Source organism: Nesoenas mayeri (genome assembly GCF_963082525.1).
Source record: "Nesoenas mayeri genome assembly, chromosome: 3".
Classification (NCBI taxonomy): domain Eukaryota; kingdom Metazoa; phylum Chordata; class Aves; order Columbiformes; family Columbidae; genus Nesoenas; species Nesoenas mayeri.
Window position 1 is genome coordinate 2,667,091 of NC_137544.1, and position 26,666 is coordinate 2,693,756.

The 26,666-nt window shown below is 42.3% G+C and overlaps 1 protein-coding gene across 1 annotated transcript in view; it reads right to left on the reverse strand.

The window, feature by feature from the left end:
* KIF13B (kinesin family member 13B) overlaps window positions 1-23,779 on the reverse strand; it is a 123,143-nt gene extending 99,364 nt beyond the window's left edge. The window contains exons 1-2 of the mRNA XM_080342525.1: window positions 23,647-23,779; window positions 15,392-15,485 (exon numbers count right to left, since the gene is read on the reverse strand). Coding sequence (XP_080198651.1) covers window positions 15,392-15,485; window positions 23,647-23,701 — 149 coding nt within the window. The 5' untranslated portion in view covers window positions 23,702-23,779. The remainder of the gene's footprint in view (window positions 1-15,391; window positions 15,486-23,646) is intronic.
* Window positions 23,780-26,666: the final 2,887 nt, after the last annotated feature.

Here is a 26,666-nt window from a genome sequence, read left to right on the forward strand (position 1 = left end):
TTCTACCACGATGGAAGCGGCTCCAGCACATAAAACACGTCATGATTTACGATCCTCCAGTCTCCACAGTCTATGGTGCGAAGACATATTTGAGCAAAACAAAGTAATTTAAGCAATGAGACAAATAACCTGCTGTCAGCAGGTATCTTGGGTACAAAATATCACATTTTATACTCAGTCCTATGCTAAAGTTCCACTTCTGAACCTTCCCATGAGCTCCCCACGTCAACACGCGAATCAAAAGAACGAAGAAACAAAGGGTAAGAATCTAAAGCCGTTTCATACCACTGACCTAAAACTATGTGACGAAGACTGTTTTCTATCACAGGAACCAATATTTTACCGAGGGATTCTAATAAAACCCCAGAATGAAAAATACATTAGCAAAGAGCAGATACCCAAGGCTACAGCACCAAAAATGGGTTTGATTTTGCAGAACGACGACTGCAAAAGAAACCAACCCCCCTGCCTTTTCAAATACCGAAGGATACAAGTCAAAATTCTGCCTAGTTTTATGGTTTTGGCTGAATAGAAACCATTAGTCCATCAACATGTTTCCATTAAGGAAACTGCAATGCTAACATTGCATTTAAATAGGGAGCAGCAATTATCCAAAACCTCCACGGTACCAAAACAGTTTCAGACAAATCATTAAACAACGGAATAAGGTAGAACAGAGAATATAATTAACCAACATCACTTAGACTGCTAGAAAAGTACCCTCATTGTTTCAAACAACTTGGTTGTTCCCTGTTTACCTTTTTTGCTTGCGGGATTCACAGTTAAAGCAGCATCACTTGGTTGCTGATACCACAGTTATCAGCGGTAAATCTTGCACTGATGAGATAAACGTATCATATACATTGTTGGTTCTGCGTGCAAAGCCTACAATTAATTACCAGGAATAATGAGTTATAAAATGCTAGGATATCAAAAAAGAAAAACCAACCTAAAAACAATTCAACGCAGCTTATCTTAAATTTCTAAGCATGTGGAAAGATACGTTCGGCTTCTCTGCAGCACAGCATACCCAATGTCAAACTCCACGAAGCATTAATAGGTGATTCTTAATGAAGACGCTTTTAAACGCGAGGAATTTGAGCTATGAAAGTGTTTACTGCTCAAATGGAACTCGCTGCTATTAAAGCAAAGGCACTTTGAAGTTCCTCGTGGCTGCGATTGTTTCAAGCATTAAACAGCAAGATAAACCTTAAAATACAACTGCAAGACTATTTTAGAGCTTCAGGGAGAAACGTCAACCAGCAGATAAAACCATCACGTACTCGCTGATTCCACTAAATACTCCACGTATTTGGTGAAGGAGCTCGTAGCTGTGTGATACTTCAAATTTACTAAAGCATTAATAGCATCTGTGCTCACCCAAGGCAGGTAGATCAGGCCAGAGATCTCCAAAAAGGGAGACTCACCCAAAAAGTGAGAAAACACTGTTTTCTGATTGCTCCCAGCTCAAGGTTGGGTTGGTCTTCTGGAAGTTGTGCTCTGCGTTCAATGGTCGACGGGTGGAAATGTGTTACTCAGGCTCAATAGGGAATGAAAAGGTGACGGTGTTCAAGAAGAGACTGGACAATGTCCCCAGACACGCGGGGTGAGCTGTGGGGTTGTCATTGCAGGGACAGCAGTTGGAATCAATGATCCTTGTGGGTCCCTCCAACTCAGGACATTCTGTGATTCTGCTGTTACAGTATTTGTGACTTTGAATAAGAGAATTCTAGAAAAATACCAGTTCACCTGAGAAGTAGGAGCTCAAAGGAGGAATGTGTGGAAGTTGAGAATTAGCATAGGGGTTTTTTGTTTTAAACACTTTCTGGTGAATGGTTTTACTCTGATTTTGCCCAAGAGCAAATATAAGATACTGAAGTTACGTATGTGCTGGCAGGAGCTGACGATGACAGATCTGTTTCTACCCAGGTGTCTTCATCTGCTTCTTAAAAGAAATCCCATATGCGATGTTGATATTCTGGGGCGCGATTAAAAATACAGTTTATAAGCAAATACATTAATCTCTAAAACATGTATAATTTGCTAAATGGATTTACATACGTTGGCCTATCTGCTTTCGGTACCTGTTCATATACATGATTGTTTTATATGTTAATGAGTTTTCGAGAAAAGCTTCGCTCTGGGAATTTTTCTGTTCCTGTTGAATTTGCTTTCGGAGAATTTATTCCCAACGCTTTCTGGCAGCTCAACTCCAATGATGTACAAACCTCCCCAGCGCAGCCTCATGCACCAGCTTAATGGGAAAACATGGAATGAGAGAGCTTGCTTAGTCAGCAATAAAATTAATTCTTGTTTCTAATTTCTCGGAAAACACTGAAATCCTCCTAACGCTGCAACACATTCAAAATTAAGAGGGTTTCTTTGAAAGCAGCTTCGTCACATCTCCAGGGTGCTTGGCATTTGCCTGCTGCTGTACAAAGCCGTAACAGGTCCTAAAATGGGAGCTTGGCTTAGGCTGCATTGTAAGTCTTGTAAGTCCGGTCTGGAATAGAAATAGTAGTTGCACCAGCTTGGTGGTGCAAACACCCCACAGCGTTCAACTGACTGTAACACATAAAATGAATGATTTGTCTCACTCAGTTTCTTTTGCAGCAAACTGATAGAATCATAGAATTGTTTTGTTTGGAAAACACCTTTAAGATCATTGAGTCCAACCATTAAGCTCACACTGGCACTGACCTATGTCCTGAGAACCTCATGTCCGTCTGTCCAACCCTCCAGGGATGGTGACTCCAGCACTGCCCTGGGCAGCCTGTTCCAATGTCCCACAGCCCTTTGGGGAAGAAACTGCTCCTAAAATCCAACCTAACCCCATCACACTTGTGCTCCAGCCCCTCAGCTCCGCTCCCTTCTCTCAACTCGCTCCAGCACCTCAAGGCCTTTCTTGTTTCAGCAGGAATGACAACAGCGCTCCCCAAAATACTCTGGATTTACGCCCAGGCCCAACGAACAGCAATACATATCCCACTCTGATCAAATCATGAATTTCCTCTCCCGTGTTTGCACATCACGTCCCCTGGATGAAAAGGGAAGGAGGAGCTTGGGAAGAGAAAGCGGCAGCTCCTCAACAAGCCCCCAAATTGCAAATAAACACATATAGTGGACGATTCTTTATCCTTTGCAATGGCTACGGGCCCTCTATCTCTACAGAACATGCAGCAACAGCTAATTACCCATTTGGAGACGTTGGATTTGTGTGCAGAGCGTGTCCCGGTTCAACGTGTTCTTCTTGGGCAAGAACAGCACCATGAAAACAGGACTAAGTCACTCTTTTTCAAGGCTATTTTGGTGTCATTTTCTGTCAACCTCTCAAATACCTTAAGCAAGAAGGTTTGAGATAGGGAGGAAATCCTCTCTCCCCCAAAATTCACATGTGCCATCATATATTACTTATAACATTTCGCATGAACTAATAGAAAAGGCTGCAAAGGAGCCTTCTAGGAGAAGCTATAATTGAGATATATTAAATTGCTTCATCAATGGAAAAGGTTCCCTGCAAAGCATCAATGGCTCACGTAGGAATAGGCTGCAGCGGCTTGGGATTCAAACCATAAAACAGAGATCTCCTCCTAAAAAGGAACAAAAAACTGGTACTGCTATTATTGTCACTCATTTTATTATCCATACTGCCTTCGTTACTGTATTTTAAAAGGATCCGCAGTTTAAAACAGGATTTAAAAGGTCTTCAAACGGTGCTCTTCAAATGGCAATTAAAAATCATTAAAAATCCCTTTAGTAATTGTGCTGGTGTAAGATTTTTCCTCCTTTTCAAGTTCACGGGAACAGACTGAATGTAAACTCATATTTCATTAAAAACTCGCTCCAAAATTTAATCATAATCCAAATCATAATCTTTTTCAAAACAGTGAAGATATTTAAGTTCTAGCCATTTATTTTTATAATATTTTATAAATCAGACACAGGAAAAAAAACACAATTACCCCAGAATTAGTTTTTAGTTGGCCTAGAGATGCCCAAACAGATGAAGTTGTCAAGTGAGTTTCTTTTGCAATCAAAATCCCTTTTTCTGCAAGGATGCATTTCTCCAATACTTTTCCCTAAAGAACCGAGCTCTTTCCAAGCATTAAACCTGACAACAAACTCGGATTAATGACTTTTATGCAACTTGGCAACAGTTTTAAAACTTGTTGGTGCCAATGAAGTCTTGAGAAATGCCAAAATTCGCAGCAAATATGAGGCACAAACACAACCCACGAGCTCCTAAATGCTGATTTTCTCCCTAACCTGAGCTAACTGAATTTATCCAAATTCTAGCTTAAATATAGCACTTGAAAATAATATATCATTTAAAAATACATATCACTAAAAAATATATATAACTTAAACTATATCACTTCAAAACCACTTTGCCAACATTTGCCATTGTCAAGGTTTGAGGATCCGAGTGGTAGGTCATGTTCAAAATGCAAAGAAAAACGTATGTACGTCATAATCTCCGGTAAATTGGAATGTCTGGCAAACTTTGCTAAGGGTTGTAATCCCTAATGTGAAGATCCTCCCAGATTCACCCCAAAAAGTCAGGCAAGAGCTTTGCTGAAAGGAAGGAAATAAATTGGGGACAGCAGGATGAACATGAAAAAAGGGTTTAGTTCAGATACTCTCAGGATATAATTGGGGAACATATGTATATATACATACATGTGATATATATACAGCCATAGCACCCTGAGAATGCCCAATCTCATCTGATCTGGGAAGCTAAGCAGGGTCGGGCCCAGTCAGTACTTGGATGGGAGACCATAGATATACATAGATACACATACGCAGCCATAGTACCCAGAGAACACCCGCTCTCATCTGATCTGGGAAGCTAAGCAGGGTCAGGCCCGGTTGGTACTTGGATGGGAGACCAGCTGTGAATAGTGGGTGCTGCTGGCTGAGCCAGCGCTGGGCCCTTGTGGTACCTGGGGTGGGTTAGAAGGGGGGTGGCCACCAGTAGGTCAGAGAGGTTCTCCTGCCCCTCTACTCTGCCCTTGAAAAAAGGGTTTAGTTCAGATACTATCAGGATATACTTGAGGAACATATATATATATACACACACATATATTTTGATACAGCAAAGAAGCAGAAAACTTGATTTTTACCCTCCACACTTACTGACGAAGGAGAAAAATAACCCAAAGCTCCACCTACTCCCCAGATGAAATCTTGACCTTTTCTGAATATCGGGCTTACCTCATGTTATGCAGAATACCGCATTTTGCCCAATGTCTATTTAAGAACCAGTATTACTTATGGCTACAATTACCCAGCGACAGGCGGTATTTAAACCAAGTGCTGTGGGCTTCGTTACCACATCTCACAAAGGTGTTTTCCAAATGCTGAATACACCACTTAACAGCATACAAACAACTTCTGATTTTATTCATTAATTATCCTTGGAGATGGTAAAAAAATCCCAAACATCTGGACCCAGCTGCAACCAGCTCTAAGAGACCCGGCTTAAAAGCTAGGAGGAAATGCTGGATTAAAGTATATAATATTTTTAGTTTTGAAGAGTAACACTGTTTCGCTGGATATTTATTTATATGATATTTGGGAGCTCCATCGGTTCCACCTTGTGCCACCGTCCCAAGTAAAACGCCTCATCACAAAACCACGGAACTGTTTATTATCATCACAGATCAATTCATGAAGGACTAATCCTTTGCCTAATTAAAAACCTACAGCAAAATACAGTAATAATTCAGCGTGCTTACTCCGTATCACTCGCATTCCTGTATTCAGTGTGAACCATCGTGGTTCTACTAATCTGGAATAATCCCCATATCGAGCGTGCAAAAACTTGATTACAATTCCATTAAACTTGCAACAGCAGCAAAGATAATTTAGCAGTGGCTGGATGTCCTGGCTTTGTTAAAACCAAGTTTCTCTTTCAGTGAATTTGCCAGTCAGCTAAAGCTTTCAGATTAGCTGCGTTTTCCTGGAGAACCAGATCCATGTTTTGGTGAACACAGCAATGGAATGTGAGGTCATTGATAAGGATGGATGCACATCTCGCCAGAGGGGCAACGAGAAACAGGGGACCAAAAGCTAACCAACGGAGTATAACATCCCATTCACGGGATAGTTCATATAAAAGGGGGAGATCAAGAGGATCTCGTCCCTTTTCCTCATGGCAACATTAGGAGAGGACCTTGCGAGTCATCCCTGCGAACTGAGGCCAGTGACAGACTGAATCCAGTTCCATTGGCTGCAGAGTCCAGTCCAGGACTTCGGGTGCCAGAGCAGTAGCCAGGACTTTCAAGATTGGTTTTGTATATTTTGTATTATTTCCTCTATTTTATCAGTAGCATTAGTAAAACATTTTTAATTTTCCCAACTCTCTTCTCTCTGTCCTTCCTTCCCTCCCCATTGCCTGTCCTGAGTGGGAAGGGAGGAGAGGGGGTTAACAATACATCTGCCACCCTTTATTGTCACCCCACAATCAAAACACTTGACACAGGGACAATTAAAGAGATAATTACCACGTGCAGAGGCTTTGCAGAGAGCGGTTGCGCAGGCTGGAGCAAAGCGAGGACGCGAGGTTTGAGTTTGAAATTACCGCAGGACTCATTTGCTGTTGTGAGCACTAAATAAGATAATCTGTAGGCGGAAGAGACGCTCGTAAGCCTCAGCTGGTACATATGTGGTTTCGACAGATGAGTAAAGCAACCAGATAATTGTTTCCTCCCAGAACCAGCCCTGTTCCTCTGTTCTCCACCGCAACATTTGCATCTGCTCTTTCTTAGTCTTTTCTTTCCATTCTCACCTCCTGAGTGTTTGCTGGAGTGGGAATTCTCTCTTCCCATGGTGAGGAGGCTGCAAACTCTGCAAAGCCGTTGGCTCGAGCTGCGTTTTTAGGGAGAAAGCAGCACTCCGTGGGTTATCGGATGAAAGCTAAGTGCTGACAAACACCAGGCAAGGAGTTCCCAACAGCTTCCCCTTCGTACCGCGGGACCCAGGCGTCCGGGAGGGACCCAGGAGTTCTAGAAGGAGCCAGATATCCAGGAGGGACCCAGGAGTTCGGGAAGGACCCAGGAGTTTGTTTGGGATCGAGCCACCCAGGAAGGACCCTGGAGTCCGGGAGTGACTTCCAAACAACGCATCCCTTCATCTTCTGTCTCCTCTTGCTGTGCAGAAGGATCTAAAACTTGAACAACATCCCCTCGTTTTGCTGATTGTTGAAACAGGTCAAATAACATGAAATATTGAAGCAGATACTGAGGTGCTGCAACAATCGCAATTTTCCCTATTTACTGTAAGAGCGTGAAAACAAACACATGTAGAAACAATTTCCTCCGCACTCAGCAGCGTTATTTCTAATTAAGATGGTGGCAGAATCAGGCACAATAAAATGTAACGGAGCATGGAGTGTAACATAATCCGCTTTTGAGCTTCTAATTCTAAAATTACCACCACAACCACAAAAAATAGACAAGTTACCCCAAACTGATGCACACGAATACCCCCAAACTTGTCCAGAGCTCCTCAAGACAATCAATATCAACCACTAAGAGGTACAAGGTTTCTCCTTCTCTTGACTTTTCATAATAAGCCCATAAATAATGTCAGAAACAAACCTTGACAGGTTTAATATCCCATTTTCCAAAACCTAAGGAATTGAGAAGACTATATGGGATATTATCTATATATTCCACTTGACCATAAAAATACACACATTGCAATCACTTGTAATATCTTTAGGCATTTTACCACCTCCACGTCCCACCCTATGTATTCAGATTATTTCAAATTATCAACACAATCTAAAATGACTGTTCAGCACCAAGTTATTCTGGTTATTCCTCATCAACCATGTTGGACGGCAACAAATTTCCTCCCTTGCACCTTATTTGATCTTATAATCACATTAATCTGAAATCAAGATTTTGGGGTTTGATCTCAAATACCCTCGAAATAAAAATCGGTGGGAACAAAACCGGTTTAAGGCAGTTAAGAGGTTTAATAGACTCATTTTACATATACTTTATGTTCTGTTCTTAAAATTGATATGAACTTACTTGATGAACTCATGATCGACCCTTATTTAATTCCCCCCCAGTTTGTGGCCACTGAGTCGGTCCTCGACCTTTCTTAATTTGATTTGATAAGAAAAAATACATTTATAGCCTTTAAGTCTTGACTTAACATATTAGATCAACATAAGAAGCAAATGTTTCAAACTTAAACTCAGCTTTTATTACCCATCCTGTGGTTTTTTTGTGCTGTCATTTGTAATTCATTAGTGTCATTTCCTTCTTTTCATATATTCAAACCAAGTTCTGACTTGATTTCTACCCTTTCAAAGAATTCCTGCAGTCACATCAAATGTTACCCTCTTTAAAACTGTTTTCATAAGAGATATAAACCCACGTTGTGGCGAAGTTTAAAAAGCCATGGGGTTAAACTGGAAAACACTGCGTCAAATCCCAATTCCACCGAAACCGAGTCCAGAAAACGATCCACACTGAGCCAAACTCCACCAGACTCGTCTGAAAGCAAAGGGATTTGTCTGTTCTAACGCGAGGATTTAATGAGTCAAGACAACAATTAACACTCAAACGAAGTTCAAATGGCCTGATATTCTGAGCTGCAGATATAGGCTTGGCTTTAAAAACAAAACTGCCCACAGTTCTCTCAAGGCTGCACTAGAGATTTACATTAAAGCTGCATTGCTCTCAAATATTTAATGTGTTCAGATGGCACAAAGAGCGAGGTTTGGGGGTTGGTTTTATTTTCAGAAATGGCCCTTCCTGCCGATACTGCTTTCACAGAATCACAGAGTGTCAGGGGTTGGAAGGGCCCTGGAAAGCTCATCCAGTGCAATCCCCCCATGGAGCAGGAACACCCAGATGAGGTTACACAGGAAGGTGTCCAGGTGGGTTGGAATGTCTGCACAGAAGGAGACTCCACAACCTCCCTGGGCAGCCTGGGCCAGGCTCTGACACCCTCACCCCCAAGAAGTTGCTTCTCAGATGTCAGTGGAATCTCCTGTGTTCCAGTTTGCCCCCATTGCCCCTTGTCCTGTCACTGACTGTCACCAGAAGAGCCTGGCTCCATCCTCCTGACACTGCCCCTTTCCATATTGATCCCCAGGAATGAGTCCCCCCTCAGTGTCCTCTTGTCCAGCTCCAGAGCCCCAGCTCCCTCAGCCTTTCCTCACACAGGAGATGCTCCACTCCCTGCAGCATCTTGGTGGCTGTGCTGGACTCTCTGCAGCAGTTCCCTGTCCTGCTGGAACTGAGGGGCCACAACTGGACACAAGATTCCAGGTGTGGTCTCCTCAGGGCAGAGCAGAGGGGCACGAGAACCTCTCTGACCTACTGACCACCCCCTTCTAACCCACCCCAGGTACCATTGGCCTTCCTGGCCACAAGGGCCCAGCTCATGGTCATCCTGCTGTCCCCAGGTCCCTTTCCCCTACGCTGCTCTCCAACAGGTCATTCCCCAACTTACACTGGAACCTGGGGTTGTTCCTGCCCAGATTCAAGACTCTACACTTGCCCTTGTTCTATTTCATTACATTTTTCCCGTCCAACTCTCCAGCCTGTCCAGGTCTCTGATGGCAGCACAGCTTCCAGTGTCACCACTCCTCCCAGCTTGGTGTCACCAGCAAACTTGCTGACAGTCACTCTATTCCCTCATCCAAGTCATTGATGAATATATTGAATAATACCGGCCCCAGCACTGACCCTTGAACACTGCACTAGATCCAGGCCTCAACTGGACTCTGCCCCATTGACCACGACTCTCTGGCTTCTTCCCTTCAGCCAGTTCACAGTCCACCTCACTAACGGCTAAACCTTTGACAGCATTCAGTTCATCTTGATCTTAATCTTTGTTTTATCTCCCAAAGGACTGAAAGGCTCTCCAGCTTTACAAGAAGAAAAAGCCTTCAGTCTGAAGACAAACTACGGAAAGTTTTAACACACTGGAATATTCCATAGCAACCGTTGCCTGGAGTCCATCATTCCTCTGAAATCAGCAATTTCTTACCGCAGAAGTCAGATTTCTTTTATTGTCCTTTTTCAGAAAATTTGGTGAGTGTTGGTTTTATTCTCTCAACCATTTTTACTTCATCCTGGAAGAAATTTCTCCTTGGCGGTATTATTATCAGTAGCCACGACAATAAGTATCACTCACCTACAGCTCTGAAAGGTGTTTCAATTACAAGGAAAGCAGTCCAAAAGTATTTCTCCCCACAGCCTTTTCCAGGGCTGACTCAGAAACAAAATGGGAATTGGAAGGTAGAAGAACCTTATACAAATGTCCCTTGAAAAGTTAAATATACTTTGGCTTCATCCAGCTCCTCAAAGCAGAAACCATCAAGCTCAGATGTTGCAGGGCTACAAAAATCAAGTCTAAGATAATAGTAAATGATACGGGGAATTAACAATTAACTAATTAACACTTAAAGAACTAACTTAAAGAACTAAAGAGCCAACACTTAGAGTACAACCCTTCTGAGTTTCCAGAAATCAGTCAAATTAAGTGTAATTATCACAACTTCATGAGCAAAATCATTGTGTGCACATACAAAAGTAAATTTGTTTAAATGCACGGATCCCTTAAAAGCAAATGGCTCTAAAAAACACTTATGAAGATACTCAATTATTGAAATATCTATTACAAAGCCTTAATTATAAAGATATTACAACAGCTGAAAAGGAGACGTTACAATAACCTATAAACCACAAATTGCAATGGCCCTCCCTCATTCTTAAGCAAATTCTCATCATAAAAAGGCTCAAAGGTGGTCTTTTGGGCAGCTTTAATAAATGCTTTGTTTTAAAAATATTATGGACTAAACACAATGGATTTCTGAGATTGTATCGGTTGCAATTAGGTTTGTGGTATATAATAAAACTCCTTTCATTCAGCTGCCAAAAATAATCATTTTTAACGTCTTTTTGATAGGCCTTGTTTGGGAGATGCAAAACGACAACGCGAGCAAATTGACAGGAATAATAATAATAATAATAATAATAATAATAATAGCTATAAAGGAAGCTAGAGCACTTAGACTCTATCTGGAGGTTTTCCAATAAATCAATTCCTAGAAACATTCCAATTGTTGCCTAAGACTTAATCCATTGACTTGAACCCAAAGGAGTTCACACCCTGTTTCAAGCGCAACCCACCAAAACTCCAGGCTCTGTAGCAAATTATTTAGGGAAAACAACTAAAGATCGATCATTTGCACACAGTAATTTTTATTTTAATATGAGAAACCACCGCTCGACCAAACCCACCCCATAAAAACCCAAAGTTAGTAACAAAGTCAAGCCAACAGATTTAAAAATCCATCTTTTTGACATGATCAGATTACTAAAAATTGTGCTGCGCTATTAAGGATCGCTCAATAATTGCTCATTAAAATAGGTATTTTTTCGGTACAGGACGATGCTAGATTTTTGAATTTTTCTTCTTCACATGAAGCATCTTGCACACATTTATTAATCCTCAAGCCTGCAGAGAAACCTGTCAATAATTTGCAGACACAAGAGAAATGGAGGTCAATCAGTTTTCACCTGAATTTCCCAAATATTCCTTAATTCTTAACGCAAAACCTGAAGCAGCCAGAGATGTTTTCCTGAAGACCTGAAAATATTGTGGCAGCTCGACCAACACAACCCGCTGTCCCCCAAAGCCCCACGCAACCCCAAAGTTGGTTGCCTTTCCAAATATGACATCCACGGAGGGAATTTCGGACTTTTTCTGTGCATGTTCATCCCCAGGTCCCCGGGAAATCAGGAGGAGATGTGGGGTCACACTTGGGACTCCACAGCCTGTTTCTGCTCTTTAACTCAGAGACAACTCAAAGCAATAACTCAGGTGTCCTGGTTTTGTTAAAACCAAGTTTCTCTTTTAGTAAATTTGCCTGTCAGCTAAAGCTTTCAGATTAGCTGCGTTTTCCTGGAGAACCAGATACGTGTTTTGGTGAACACAGCAATGGAATGCGAGGTCATTGATAAGGATGGATGCACATCTCACCAGAGGGGCAACGACAAACAGGGGACCAAAAACTGACCAACGGAGTATAACATCCCATTCACGGGATAATTCGTATAAAAGTGGGAGACAGGAGGATCTTGTCCCTTTTCCTCATGGCGACATTAGGAGAGGACCTTGTGAGTCGCCCTGCAAACTGAGGCCAGTGACAGACTGAATCCAGTTCCATTGGTTGCAGAGTCCAGTCCAGGACTTCAGGTGCCAGGACTTTCAAGACTGGTTTTGTATATTTTGTATTATTTCCTCTATTTTATCAGTAGCATTAGTAAAACATCTTTAATTTTCCCAACTCTCTTCTCTCTGTCCTTCTTTCCCTCCCCATCGCCTGTCCTGAGTGGGAAGAGGGGAGAGGGGGTTAACAATACATCTGCCACGGGTTTATTGTCACCCCGCAATCCAAACCCTCGACATCAGGTTTTGCCTTTTGAACTGATCTGAGATTTTCGGCAGAGATTTTTGCAGACAGACGGACACGTGATGTCCATCATCGGCCTGCAAGGACCACCTTGGGAAAACACAAATATATGTAACTGTGACACGGGGTTATTCACCCATTAAACTATTTATTTACACCTACTCACATCCCAGATTGGTTTCTACAAAGAGCATGTAAATGGGAAAACACGCATGTTTTTCAAAAGCCATTGGTTGTTTTTCCAAATATCACTCCCTGCCTGAGTACAGCTGAGTCACGACAAGGGGGATGTGAAAGCACACATTTCTGTTTCTCATTTTGTTATCCCAGTTCCTAAATTGACTGTGGCATCTTCACGAGACACGCAGCAAAGCTCTTACGCTTTTCAAACTTCTCCCACTTTGCAAGCGTCCAACAAGTGTATTTACAATACTGTTTACGTTTGTTGAAGTCAGACCACTCTAGGTTTGCCAGAATTCCTCACTTCAGACACCAGAGAAGTCTGTAATCACAACCCAAAGCGACACAACCCAAAGCGACACAACCCAAAGCGACACAACCCAAAGCGACACAACCCAAAGCGACACAACCCAAAGCGACACAACCCAAAGCGACACAACCCAAAGCGACACAACCCAAAGCGACACAACCCAAAGCGACACAACCCAAAGCGACACAACCCAAAGCGACACAACCCAAAGCGACACAACCCAAAGCGACACAACCCAAAGCGACACAACCCAAAGCGACACAACCCAAAGCGACACAACCCAAAGCGACACAACCCAAAGCGACACAACCCAAAGCGACACAACCCAAAGCGACACAACCCAAAGCGACACAACCCAAAGCGACACAACCCAAAGCGACACAACCCAAAGCGACACAACCCAAAGCGACACAACCCAAAGCGACACAACCCAAAGCGACACAACCCAAAGCGACACAACCCAAAGCGACACAACCCAAAGCGACACAACCCAAAGCGACACAACCCAAAGCGACACAACCCAAAGCGACACAACCCAAAGCGACACAACCCAAAGCGACACAACCCAAAGCGACACAACCCAAAGCGACACAACCCAAAGCGACACAACCCAAAGCGACACAACCCAAAGCGACACAACCCAAAGCGACACAACCCAAAGCGACACAACCCAAAGCGACACAACCCAAAGCGACACAACCCAAAGCGACACAACCCAAAGCGACACAACCCAAAGCGACACAACCCAAAGCGACACAACCCAAAGCGACACAACCCAAAGCGACACAACCCAAAGCGACACAACCCAAAGCGACACAACCCAAAGCGACACAACCCAAAGCGACACAACCCAAAGCGACACAACCCAAAGCGACACAACCCAAAGCGACACAACCCAAAGCGACACAACCCAAAGCGACACAACCCAAAGTTGTTGATGGTGGATTTGGAAACAGAAGCTGAGCTTAAATCAACCTGCAAACTTAGAAAAAATGAAACTAAACCCAAGCTCTTCCTTGAGCTGATAGTTAAGATTCCTCCGATGGAGCTTCAGGAGCCAAAACGATTTAGCAGTAGCTCCTCTCAAGGGTTTTACATGTTCAATACGACCCTGCTCCAAATCCTCGCTACTCCAACTCTGCTTTTGAGATGCGTCATCTCACTGTTCGCAGCCAAACATTCAGTGCGATTCATAAGCCTCCACTTTTCCCTCTTCTATTAAATCCCCCCTGATAAATTGACAATGCTTCCTGCTCAGATTAGCACTGGGGGATTTGTGAGGATGCAAATGAAGCGTTCTTTGGGTTCCCCATCCTGGCTGGGACGTCAACGCCATTGCCAAATGTCAACGCAATTGCCAATCAATTCCTCCTTTGCCAGGGGCACAGTTTGCGTGATTTATTCTCTCCTGGCTCCACTATGAACGTTTTCTTTTAACATATATTAGGGAGTACAAATTAAGCAGCGTTTGATTGGTTGCCATGTTATAGAGAAACTACAAATAACGTTCTTAGTCCAGCTCTAAATACAAGACTCCATTTCCTGCCATTTTTAGCGGTTTTAAAGGCTCAAATCGACACAGGTATTTGGCAGCTGAACAACACACGCGTCTCTGGAGGACGCAGATACTGATTCTAACAAAACCACCCCACCACACACGCTCTGTTTGATTTTCAGTAACTTATTAAAGCTCTAGTCCCACCGGCTTCCAGCTGATGACAATAGAAAGTACATAGTGCATCTGATGATCTCTTTGCTTTTCCATTTACTGCCACTCGGGTTTAAGAAATGTAAATTATCAGAGATCAGGCCAAGATTACTTCTACTGGCCACTGACACACAGTCCAACTTTACATGAGAAAGCAATTATATGTTGGATTTAAACAACGCTCTTCTATGCATTTCACCGAATTTTTCTCATTTCTGTCACTGTTAAAACCACTTTTTTTTCCCCAGAAAACAAGTAATGATTGACTATAGATGTCCAGTAATGCATTTTGCCTTTTCCTGCACCCCTTTATTTTGTTTCATGCACGCATTTCTCACTTTCTCCCCTTGCAAATAATAAATTAACCACAACTGTAACTCTATCAAGCATTCATTTCAAGAATTCATTTCATTACAAATCAACAAACTGTGCCCTGCTCAATCATTTTGCAGATTTAAATTCCTCCTGTTCCATAATAAGATATGAGAAGAACCGAAACAGTTCACAGGCGCATTAATTGCTGACACATCGTTTAGAGCAGGAAGCAAATGCAGGAAGCGCTGGGTTTGCAAAGAATCTTCCCAGCATGGTGAAATCAGCCTTATTTTATAGATGATGGCAATTACGTTGAAATAATATTTATTATTTTTTAAATTGAAAGCCCTCTGTCAAGGCTTCCATTTCCTCGTCATTAGCCACATTTAATTTACAAAACATGACCTTCCTAATTCAAAAATCTTACCTGGCATCTCCTTTGGAAAGGTTGGTGTTCACGGGGTGAAGTATAACCTTGTTTGCATCCACATCCACCACACACTTTGTATGCAGATCGAGCTCTACGAAGAAACGAGAAGAAGGATTATATACCCCATTCCTTCCTCCAGCACCAGATTTATTCATGCACCCATCAGCTGGAGAATAGAAACAGGACTATTGCCAAATCCCACTTGTAGAGACGCTCTGACGGGATGGATCCAGTCCAGCTCTTTTCAAACTGAGAAAGGGCACTTTTGCTTTCACCCAAGGACAATCAGCATCTACAAGGCAATTTCTGCGGGGGAAAAGAACCATGGTGATGCAGCGATGCCAATTCTCAGTCCTGGGGTGCCCGGTCTGAGAACTTCAAGTCACGGCAAAAATAACCAAGGTGTGAATGCGTAGAAAAGGGCTTGTCCTTCCCCACTGGGAAAGCCCAGCTCTTCCCAATGACTCTGAGCAACGGGATGTATACTATGAGTAATAAGAATATTTGGAATGTGTGAGAATTCTCAGCCACGGAGGCGGGGAAAACAAAATAGAAGCTTGACAAGCATCCAAGGTATCCACCCAATGACAAATGGAGTTAGATATGAAAAAATAAAGCACAGAGGCACTTGGAATCAAAGTCACTGCCTACAGACATAAGGGCTTGGATATAGGTCCGGTCCTACGTTCTTAGCAGTGATGCTGACCCTGGAAAGCAAGACTGCAGATCTTAACTACTGTACAGCACCTTGACTTCTTGCTGCTCTTAAATAACATAATAAGAGGATGTTTCTTTTATTGATGTGTTTTGAAAGAAACGCTACAGCCTTTTGCTGCTTGCAAAAAATCCTTCCAAACAAAATTGCCCCTCTGCTGTTAAATCGCGCTTTTACAGAGGAAGAGGCGGACAAGGTTCAGAAGCTGGTGTTTATTTTCATCTCTCTCCACGCCCTGAAAGCAAATTCATCCATATGCAATACATGCTTGCTCAGATGAAATTCTATTCTTCCTACACCCTGTATCTGACGATCCACTTTATCTGGGTCTGGCTGGTTAGTGATTAACATTGTGTTGCGCTGACCTGCTTTTCCTCAACTACTGAAGGTTTTTACACGCTGCCTCCCTTGTGCAAAGCATAAGGTATATGCACTCCATATATAAGCAGTCGCTCACCTTCCACCACCACTGTGCTCAGACTCCTCTGTAAGGCACTTTAAGTTGCTTCAATAGCAACGAATTGCTGTATCAGCTCCTGGCGCCCCATGAAACAAACCCCTAAGAACACCCGTATTCAGGCTCTTTGCTGGGTTATGTATCTCGACAGCCTTAAGGCTGCTTATCCCAGTTACCTTGGCAAAATGCTCACACGGCAGCTCTCCCTTCGGCTGAAAAAACAGCTTAAATCCTGTTTTAATAGCACATCGTATACTTTCTACAAATCCCATGACTAAGCACGTTCTTCAACTGCTTTCTGATTTCTTCCGGTAAGTTGAGAGATGAATCTTAAAATCCTATCGTCATCACTTCCACTTCATTAAGCTGTTAATATTACTAAAGCAGGTTAGTCTTACAGACAAATCACCTCTCTGCTCTTTGGGGTTTGATCACACATGGACTCCACCCTTATTTTACTAGTTATTGGTAATCAGAGCCCTCGCTGTCCCTGAACAAAATGAGGATGCTCCAACATAAGGTAATGGTACCCATCTAAAAACACTGAGTGGTTTGTCTTGTAGCAAGGACTCCTTTGTCCAGCCTTGCTAATATTATTTCTTTCCACTATCCACACGTTGGGTCTGTGTGTTTGTTCACAAAAAACAAGAGCACAAGTTGCCCACTGTCAAACTTTGGAGGTTGATCACAAATCTCGCACCTCGACAACACTTCAAATCTCACCTATTACCATCGCCAACCCGCTTCTACCTTCAGTCATTACCAAGCAAACAGGCTCATTTGCTTCATCCAATCAGGAAACTAATCAGCTAACTGCTTTGTGAAAATTTAAACCTCAACTCTTATCATTTCCACAAACATTTATTGCGGGGAATTAAAGCCTCTTGCACAGATTTGGAGTAAGAGAGCGGTGATGTGCATAATAAAAGGGTAACGCTTATCCCAGCCACTATTCCACATTTAAATTTCACAGCTGTAGGTGTGTTAAGCAAAGCTGGGCTGAGTGTAAGAATGATTAAGTCAGGTGCACCCAAGTTACTCAGAGTCTCTCCATGAGTTTTTAATTTGATTTGTGAAATGGAAGGTGAGGTTTGAAGGCCTGTTCTGGTTTTGTTAAAACCAAGTTTCTCTTTTAGTGAATGTGCCTGTCAGCTAAAGCTTTCAGATTAGCTGCGTTTTCCTGGAGAACCAGATCCATGTTCTGGTGAACACAGCAATGGAATGCGAGGTCATTGATAAGGATGGATGCACATCTCGCCAGAGGGGCAACGACAAACAGGGGACCAAAAACTGACCAACGGAGTATAACATCCCATTCATGTGATAATTCATATAAAAGTGGGAGATCACGAGGATCTCATCCCTTTTCCTTATGGCAACATTAGGAGGGGACCTTGCGAGTCGCCCCTGCGAACTGAGGCCAGTGACAGACTGAATCCAGTTCCATTGGCTGCAGAGTCCAGTCCAGGACTTCGGGTGCCAGAGCAGTTGCCGGGACTTTCAAGATTGGTTTTGTATATTTTGTATTATTTTCTCTATTTTATCAGTAGCATTAGTAAAACATGTTTAATTTCTCGAACTCTCTTCTCTCTGTCCTTCTTTCCCTCCCAATTGCCTGTCCTGAGTGGGAAGCAGGGGAGAGGGGGTTAACAATACATCTGCCACGGGTTCATTGTCACCCACAATCAAAACCCACGACAAGGCCATTCTTCCCATTTCCCTTCATTTTTCAACTCCTCACTAAAGTTTAAAGACAAAAAGAAGACCGGGATAGAAGCAACACAGATGCTGGCTCAAACCACACGTTCCTGTGTAAATCCGAATTGACCGCACCTGTGATGAGCTTTACGAGCGTTGTAAAGAGAATTTGCATCACGAATACCCCGTGGGCTTTTCCACTATTCTAAGAAATTTGGTGTATTTCAAATCAAGATCAGGAAAAGCAAAAGCAGGATTCGGCAGGCACTGGTATATTCCCAACAGACAGAGAGTATTTGGGAATCCTGGAGGGAGGAGAAACGAGCATTTTGGAAAATACTGGACATTTTCAACCCCAGCGATACCGGAGCTTTTGCAGCCACTACCCTAAAAACTCAACCCAACTTAAGGTTATTGTATTTGAGAACCGAACACAACGATCCTAATCAATAGCTTTTACAGAGCAGTTTGAAATAATCTTCAATTTACTTACTGTATCGTCTTTCATTTTATCCACAACTTATTAAATCGGGCCTACCCATCGTAACACCTTTTAGTACAACAGCCACGGTAGCTGAAAAGTCTGTTACAACTTACTTGACCTTCCTTTTTCCCCCTCTTTATATGCTCTTTTTTTTTCACATGTTATAACATTAATTAAAGGAAAGCATTTCGAGTTCATCAAGAGCCTCTATTTCCACATATTTTTTCCCATCAGATTTCAATTTAAGAAAGTAGTTTGTGATGGTTCACAGTTTTTCAGCCCAAAAATGTTAATGTTAATCCCAAACTGGTTGGGTTGAAGGAAGCTCTGGAGACCATCCCATCCAACGCACTCGCTAACGCAGAGTCACCTAGACATATCAAATAATTCAAATAAGAAATAAAATACCATTTGATCCTAAACCGCGCTGAAATGAAGGTGTGAAGCTGGTGTTATAACACAGGTTGAATAAAAGTTGTGATGGACTCATCCTGGTCCCACTGCAGGTTTAGGGCAGCTGCACCTAAAGCCAACTCAAGTATAACAAATCAAATGTGAAAGGTTCCAAGTGCACGCACTAAGCTCATAAGCCAAAACTGGCCTCAAATACAAAAGCTCAAAATAATCTCCAGTACAGACCGAGACGACAGAAATTTTATATTTTAAATTGCTGGTAGATTTTTCAGGGGATTAACATTCCCTTGAAGGTTAGAACTGGAATGTTGTGGCCTGAGCCTTCAATTGCACTGAGTACGAAATGAAAGTTGGGGTTTTTTGTACCTTTCTTTCTGGTCTAAAACCCAAAACAAATGGCAATAACACACAGAAATGTTTAAACAGCAACAAAAATATTTAAATGTGTATTTATCACCTAATAAAGAAGCTGTTGTTTGGGTTTTCATTTTTAAAACGAAATATGAAAACAAGTTCAAAGTCAACAGGTCAAGTCTCTGTGCCAATGTTTGTTGCCTTAGAGTGACTTTTCCCTTTGCTACACAGAAGTCACCACAAATAAAGGAAAAACTAACTGACTATATGAGTGAAAATACATCTCAATGACAATGCTAAGAGCTTAAATGAAAAAAAAAAATAGTTTATGCCATAACACTTTTAGGCCATTAATTATAAGGCATAGTAATGGATCCGTTCTTAAATATAGAGTAATTTGACTTGTCCCTTAAGTCTATCAACATGAGCATCTTTCAAGCTTCTCTGCTATATATATATATATGTGAACTACACAAATAAAACTCATGAAATTTTCAGTTTGCGGCAATTAAAGTTAATTAAATATGTATGAGTGCATCTGGAAGGGCAAACAGCACTATCTAATCTTGATGACGAAGTGCAAGTCAACTCAAATTCATGAGCGCGTTGAATGCAAACGTCTCCTCCCATGTTAACGCTACCTTGTCCGAGTGGTAAAAAATAATCACACAGAATCAACTGGCTTGGAAAAGACCTCAGAGATAATTATTCAACCTTTTGTTGTTTCATTCGTTAAGGCCTTCGGAGTTAACAGGAATGAAACGCAACAGCGTTTGCTCTGCCACCGAGCCCCAAAAGCCGAGATATTGTAGGACTACTCACTGTGTATATCTGACCTTGTGTTGAGTTCTGCAAGCAAACGTGAAACCAGAGCAGCAGGGTAATCTCACGCCGCTTTAGGCTAAGTCTAAAGGTGTCATTAGCACAAGAATCGTTTGCCTTTGTGGCACTGGGCTGATGAGTAGTGGGGAGTGAGCCTGTAACACCTTAGCAGCTCTTAAAACACAATTGTTCCACTAAGAAACTCAAGATGAAACACCAGCCCTACATGCCTTACCCGTTTGTCACCCGATCTCTGCGTTAATCCTGCTCGTACTACAAACACGGCTTAAAGGTTCCTGACAATCACCAGGAAAATTAAAAACTTGAGGTGCTCGCTGATGACACGGATGACGGCGATGAAAAGTCCTGCATTTTGCATATTGCCATCAGCATACGACGGGTGTCATTTCATCCTTTCCAACGCCATCATTAATCTTGTAAGAGCGCTTGCACAAACTCTAATTTATAGATAAGTCGTTGCTGTTGTAATTTCCAGTGGGGGGAAAAAACCAAAGAAAAACAGAGGAACAACCCCCATCTCCTCAAAACCATTTCAAGCAACTGGAAACACAACCTCGGCTAAAGAAGGATGTAAAATTACCACCCAATGCTGCACTCAGAGGCAAATCCCCTCCTTAAAAACACTGGAGACTTTATCATCAAAGCACAACAGGATGCGTGTTTGAACACAGAGATCAGTCTGGATGAATTTACACATAAACATCATAAATATCTAAGAGTATTTTTACAGTGGTCCCACACAAATCTACCTGGCAAAGCCACCAGGTTGGCTGCTTCTATTGCTACTCAATAAATCACTTTGTGGTATGAGCATTGCACAGTATTTACCTGACACAGAATGAATTTCTGCTCAATGGAGCCAAAACCGGCAACGTTTGTAAAAGTAAATCCCATGCAACTCCGAGATACAACAGCAGAAGAGCTTTTAGTACCATAAACGTACAGATCACCACTTTGCACGAGGATGAAGCCGGACCCTCAATACTATCACCCTGAATAACCGATATTTGGTATGGAAATCCCTTCAACACACACGCAAGGAACCTATTGCGCTTTTATGAGCTGTATAACTTAGTAACAGTTTAACACACTGCTTTTATTAACCTAATAAACCCTCGCCTTAAGAAATTCATAATTCAAACACTAAAGACAAACCACCAGCACCACAAATAAACACTGGGAAGGTTTTAAAGCTTAAATTCCAACAGTCGTAATGGTCTGAGAGGTTTGCGGCTTTAGGCCGAGGGAAGGAAAGAACGTTACTCGTGAGCCTGAAGAAAACAAATAGTTGAGTCAGGTCTAAAGCCCCAGAACTTCACACAAACTCAACTGAGAACAAAGTGCAGATTGGAGAACTTCCGAGAAGGCCTTGGAGCCCATTAAAAAGGCAAAGCCGCCCAAGCCTCACACCTGGCTATAAGAAAATCTTCATTTCATTTGTAACATTTAATTTAAAAATTAAAAATAAAAAATAAATATTAAAAAAATAAAAATTTTTTAAAAGTTAAATTTTAAATCTTTAAAAAATTAAATCTTTAAAAATTTTAAAAAGTGCCATTTTAAAGATTTAAGAAATTTTTTAAAGTGACATTTTAAAGATTTAAGAAATTTTTTAAAGTGACATTTTAAAGATTTAAGAAATTTTAAAAAGTGACATTTTAAAGATTTAAGAAATTTTTTAAAGTGACATTTTAAAGATTTAAGAAATTTTAAAAAGTGACATTTTAAAGATTTAAGAAATTTTAAAAAGTGACATTTTAAAGATTTAAGAAATTTTAAAAAGTGACATTTCAAAGATTTAAGAAATTTTAAAAAGTGACATTTCAAAGATTAAAAACATAAAAAAGTGAAATTTTAAAAGATTAAAAGATTTTTAAAGCTAAATTTTAAAGATTTAAAAATTTTAAGTTACATTTTTAAAATTTAAAGATTTTAAATATTAAATATTTAAAATTTTTTAAAATATTTTTTTAAATTGAAAATTTTAAAATGGAAAATTTTAAATTTTAAAATGGAAAATTTTAAATTTTAAAACATTTTTTAAAAATTCTAAAAATCTAAAAATATACATTTTAAAATTTTTAAAATCTTATTTTAATCTTAACTTTACCATTCAGTAGGTAAGAAAAGCACAGTCTCCCTGTTTCCCCCAGACCTGTGCAGCTCAGTGTTAGGATATTCCCCAGCAAGGCAGAAGCTCCAAGTCCATTTACTGCTCTAAATGTACATTCTCCCATCATTTTTTATCCCCCCTTTGCTTTCAGCGCTTCTTCCCCACATACATTTTCTGCAGAACTCAGTCTGTAGCTGGAAACAGCCTGAAGACCCCGTGCACGAACATATATAGAATATACACCAGGAGCCAGAGGTGAAATATCCATCCTGCAGGATCCAAAACTTGACCGAACGAGGCTTTCGAGAGCTTGAACAAAACGCAGATTTGGGTTAAAACCCCTCAATAACGACATCAATTCTGTCTCCTCTGTGAGGATTTGGAGGGAAAAATCCACCCTACGCGTCCCTTGGACTTTTGCCTCACCCCTTGGCTCAAGTTGCTTTTTCACCCTCGCTTCCTCATAGCCTAGAACAAGTTTTTTCTAATTAAAACACGCATTAAACATTTAAACCCACGCCCGCGCCACGGTGTGATTAACACAACCCTGAGGCGAGTTTCGCTGAGGGGAAACAAATAAACAACCCAACGCAATAAATTAAATATTTCCTTGTCAATTCAGGCGTCCTCTTCCATGTTTTTGTGTTTGGTTTTGTGTGGTTTGTCCTTATAGTGGCTCTGTCAACGCTGTCCCACTCGGTCACCAGGGCTGAGAGAGATGAGGGATCATTTACCACACGGAAAAATACAGAAAAATAAGGATTTGTCCCCAAAACTCCAGCAAGCAGGAAGAAGGAAGAGCAGGGCTGTAAAAAGCAGGTGTAGGAAGCGCGGAGGGGGGTGGATCCAGAGGGGAGGAGGCTAAAAAACTATATATATATATATATATTTTTAAAGTCTTAAAACGGGGCGAGTTGAGGAAAAACGTCAGGAGTGAAGGCAGCTCGGCTTCACCCCCAAACCTACCTGTACCTACGCACAGGAGTAAATAAGTAAATAAATACACATATATGGATATATATGAAGCACCCCCCGCCGCGGCAGGACACACCGATACGCCTCAGCCACGCACACCTGCCCCTATAGACACCTATGGGCCGCCCGCCTCCCCCGGCCTCCCGCACCCCTCAGGCCCGACCCCTCACACACACACACGGGACAAGGGGGGTCTCACCTCGGCGGTTCATGGGGCGGACGCGCACCGCCACCTTCACTTTGGAGTCCCCCATCGCGCCGCTCGCCGTCCCCGGTGCCCCCAGCCCTGCTCGGCTTCCGTCTGCGGAGGGACACCCGGGGCGGAGCGCGGAGACCGGGAGGAGGCGCCGTGCGTGACCAACGCCCGCCCGGACTACAGCTCCCGGCGTGCACCGCGCAGCCCCGCCCATCCCGCTGCCGGCGCGCCGCCGCGGTGCACGCTGGGAGTTGTAGTCCTGACCGCGGGCACGCTTGCAGGGAACGCGTTGCATGCTGGGATATGTAGTCCTAGAGAATCGGGGGGTGGGGCCCGTGTGGTGTTTGTGGGTGAGTTTGTAAGGTATGTTTACCGAAAAACTGTGGTTTTTACACCACTGAGGACCTGGCGCCTGAGCCCAGCGGGGGGAAGGACCGAGAGACATCGGACTATGAGTCCTTAATGTAAAACACAGTATTTTCCTTGAATATATACTGATACCTGTATACATACTGATACCTCTATACATACTGATACCTGTATTTACAAGTTAATTTGGGGGAAGTACAGAGAGACATCAGACTACGAATCCTTAATGTAAAACACAGGCTTTTCCTGGAACATATACTGATACCTGTATACATACTGATACCTGTATTTACAAGTTAATTTAGGAGGAAGGACTGAGAGACATCGGACTATGAATCCTTAATGTAAAACAAAGTCTCTTCCCGGAATATATACTGATACCTGTATACATACTGATACCTGTATTTACAAGTTAATTTAGGGGAAGTGTAGCCAAAGTACCAGGAATCCATATCTTAAACAGACTGATAAGGGGGAGGGTATTGTATGTAGTCTGTAAACCCTGAAGTACCAACCAATGGGGAACAGGGGAGGGAAACTGCAGCCAGGATTTTGGGGGGAGTATAAACAGGTGCTGTTCCAGGCTCTGCCACCCTCACCCCAAACAAGTTGCTTCTCAAATTTAAGTGGAACCTCTTGTGTTCCAGTTTGCACCCATTGCCCCTTGTCTTATCACTGCTTGTCACCGAGAAGAGCCTGGCTCCATCCTCCTGACACTGCCTCTTTCCATATTGATCCCCATGAATGAGTCCCCCCTCGAGTCTCCTCTTGTCCAGCTCCAGAGCCCCAGCTCCCTCAGCCTTTCCTCACACGGGAGATGCTCCACTCCCTTCAGCATCTTGGTGGCTGCGCTGGACTCTCTGCAGCAGTTCCCTGTCCTGCTGGAACTGAGGGGCCACAACTGGACACAAGATTCCAGGTGTGGTCTCCCCAGGGCAGAGCAGAGGGGCAGGAGAACCTCTCTGACCTACTGACCACCCCCTTCTAACCCATCTCAGGTACCACAAGGGCCCAGCGCTGGCTCAGCCCACAGCCACTGCTACTTCCCGCTGGTCTCCCATCCAAGTACTGACCGGGCCCGACCCTGCTTAGCTTTCCAGATCAGATGAGATTGCATGTTCTCAGGGTACTATGGTGTATATATATATATATGTATATCTATGGTCTCCCATCCAAGTACTGACCAGGCCTGACCCTACTTAGTTTCCGAGATACAGGCGTTCTCAAGGTGCTATGGCTGCATATATATATATATGTATATTTAGGTATATAAATGGTCTCCCATCCAAGTATTAACCGAGCCCGACCCTGCTTAGCTTCCAAGATCAGATGAGATCAGGTGTTCTCAGGGTGGTATGGCTGTATATATTATATATATTATATATATTTTATATATATAAATGTATATGTATATAAAATTATATATATTTTTTATATATAAATGTATGTGTGTGTATATATATGTTCCTCAAGTATATCCTGATAGTATCTGATGATTTGAACAGTATTACAATTTATCCCCATTAGATAGCTCAACCACAGCTACTGATTGCAAAGACCGAGCATGAAACTATAACGTGAAGATGCAAAAAGAAGACAACCAAAAAAAACCACCTCATTTAAATGGTCACAGCTGAAAACCCTCGCAGCTGCTATTTTAGTTCAAAACAAGGGTTCTCTCTGCACTATTTTGAAAGGTCAGATTTCAGCAAGGAACGTGTTCTTAGGAGGAGCACCAGAGCATGCCAAGTGAGTGCCAGGGTTAGGAAGATGCCTTGAAGTTAAAAATAAGCAAAACAAGAAAAATAGGTAAAATAACAGCAGGTCAGACCAAGTACGGTAGCAAAACCTTAAAAATAAATGGGGTTTCTGTCCATAGCAGCCAAGGGTTTCTGGTCGGGAGAGGGAATGCACAGTTGGTTCTTGCACCTGTGAACATGGGATCCGGTTACAGAATGAAACTGGGCTCTGAATTTATTGTATTTTCCAGCTGGGGCCTCAGCAAACAGTTTCTGAAACCAAGTACATCTGCTATTAGCTATCATTGGTCTCTGTTTTATCTGGTATTAGTTATCTTTGCTCTCTGTTTTATCCTGTATTAGTTACCATTGGTCTCTCTGTTTTATCTGGTACTAGTCACCATTGCTCTCTCTGTTTTATCTGCTATTAGTTACCATTGCTCTCTCTGTTTTATGAAAAACTAAACAGCAGTTCTTTTGGGGAAAGGATCTTTTACCACCTTTTCATTTGCTAGAAAGAGGTGCTGGTGTGTTCGAAATACACAAACGATAATGAATGCAAACATACCCTTCTTGCAAGCTTTCCTGCTCAGAATATAGAAATTATTGTAAAACCTGCCAAATCGCCCTTTTAGTGTTCCTCCAGCTCTAACTGCCGAATGGAAACCAGATTCACCTATAATAGGTTCTACGTATTCCTTCAAATACGGTGATGTCCTCAGAGCCCCAGGAACCATGTTCGGCTTGGCTGTTGGCTCTATAGGGACTGTGGGAAGCGGAGGGGAGCACCTCAAGGGTCAGTGCTGGGTCCAGTATTATTCAATATATTAATCAACTACTTGGATGAGGGACTAGTGTGACTGTCAGCAAGTTTGCTGGTGACACCAAGCTGGGAGGAGTGGCTGACACTGGAAG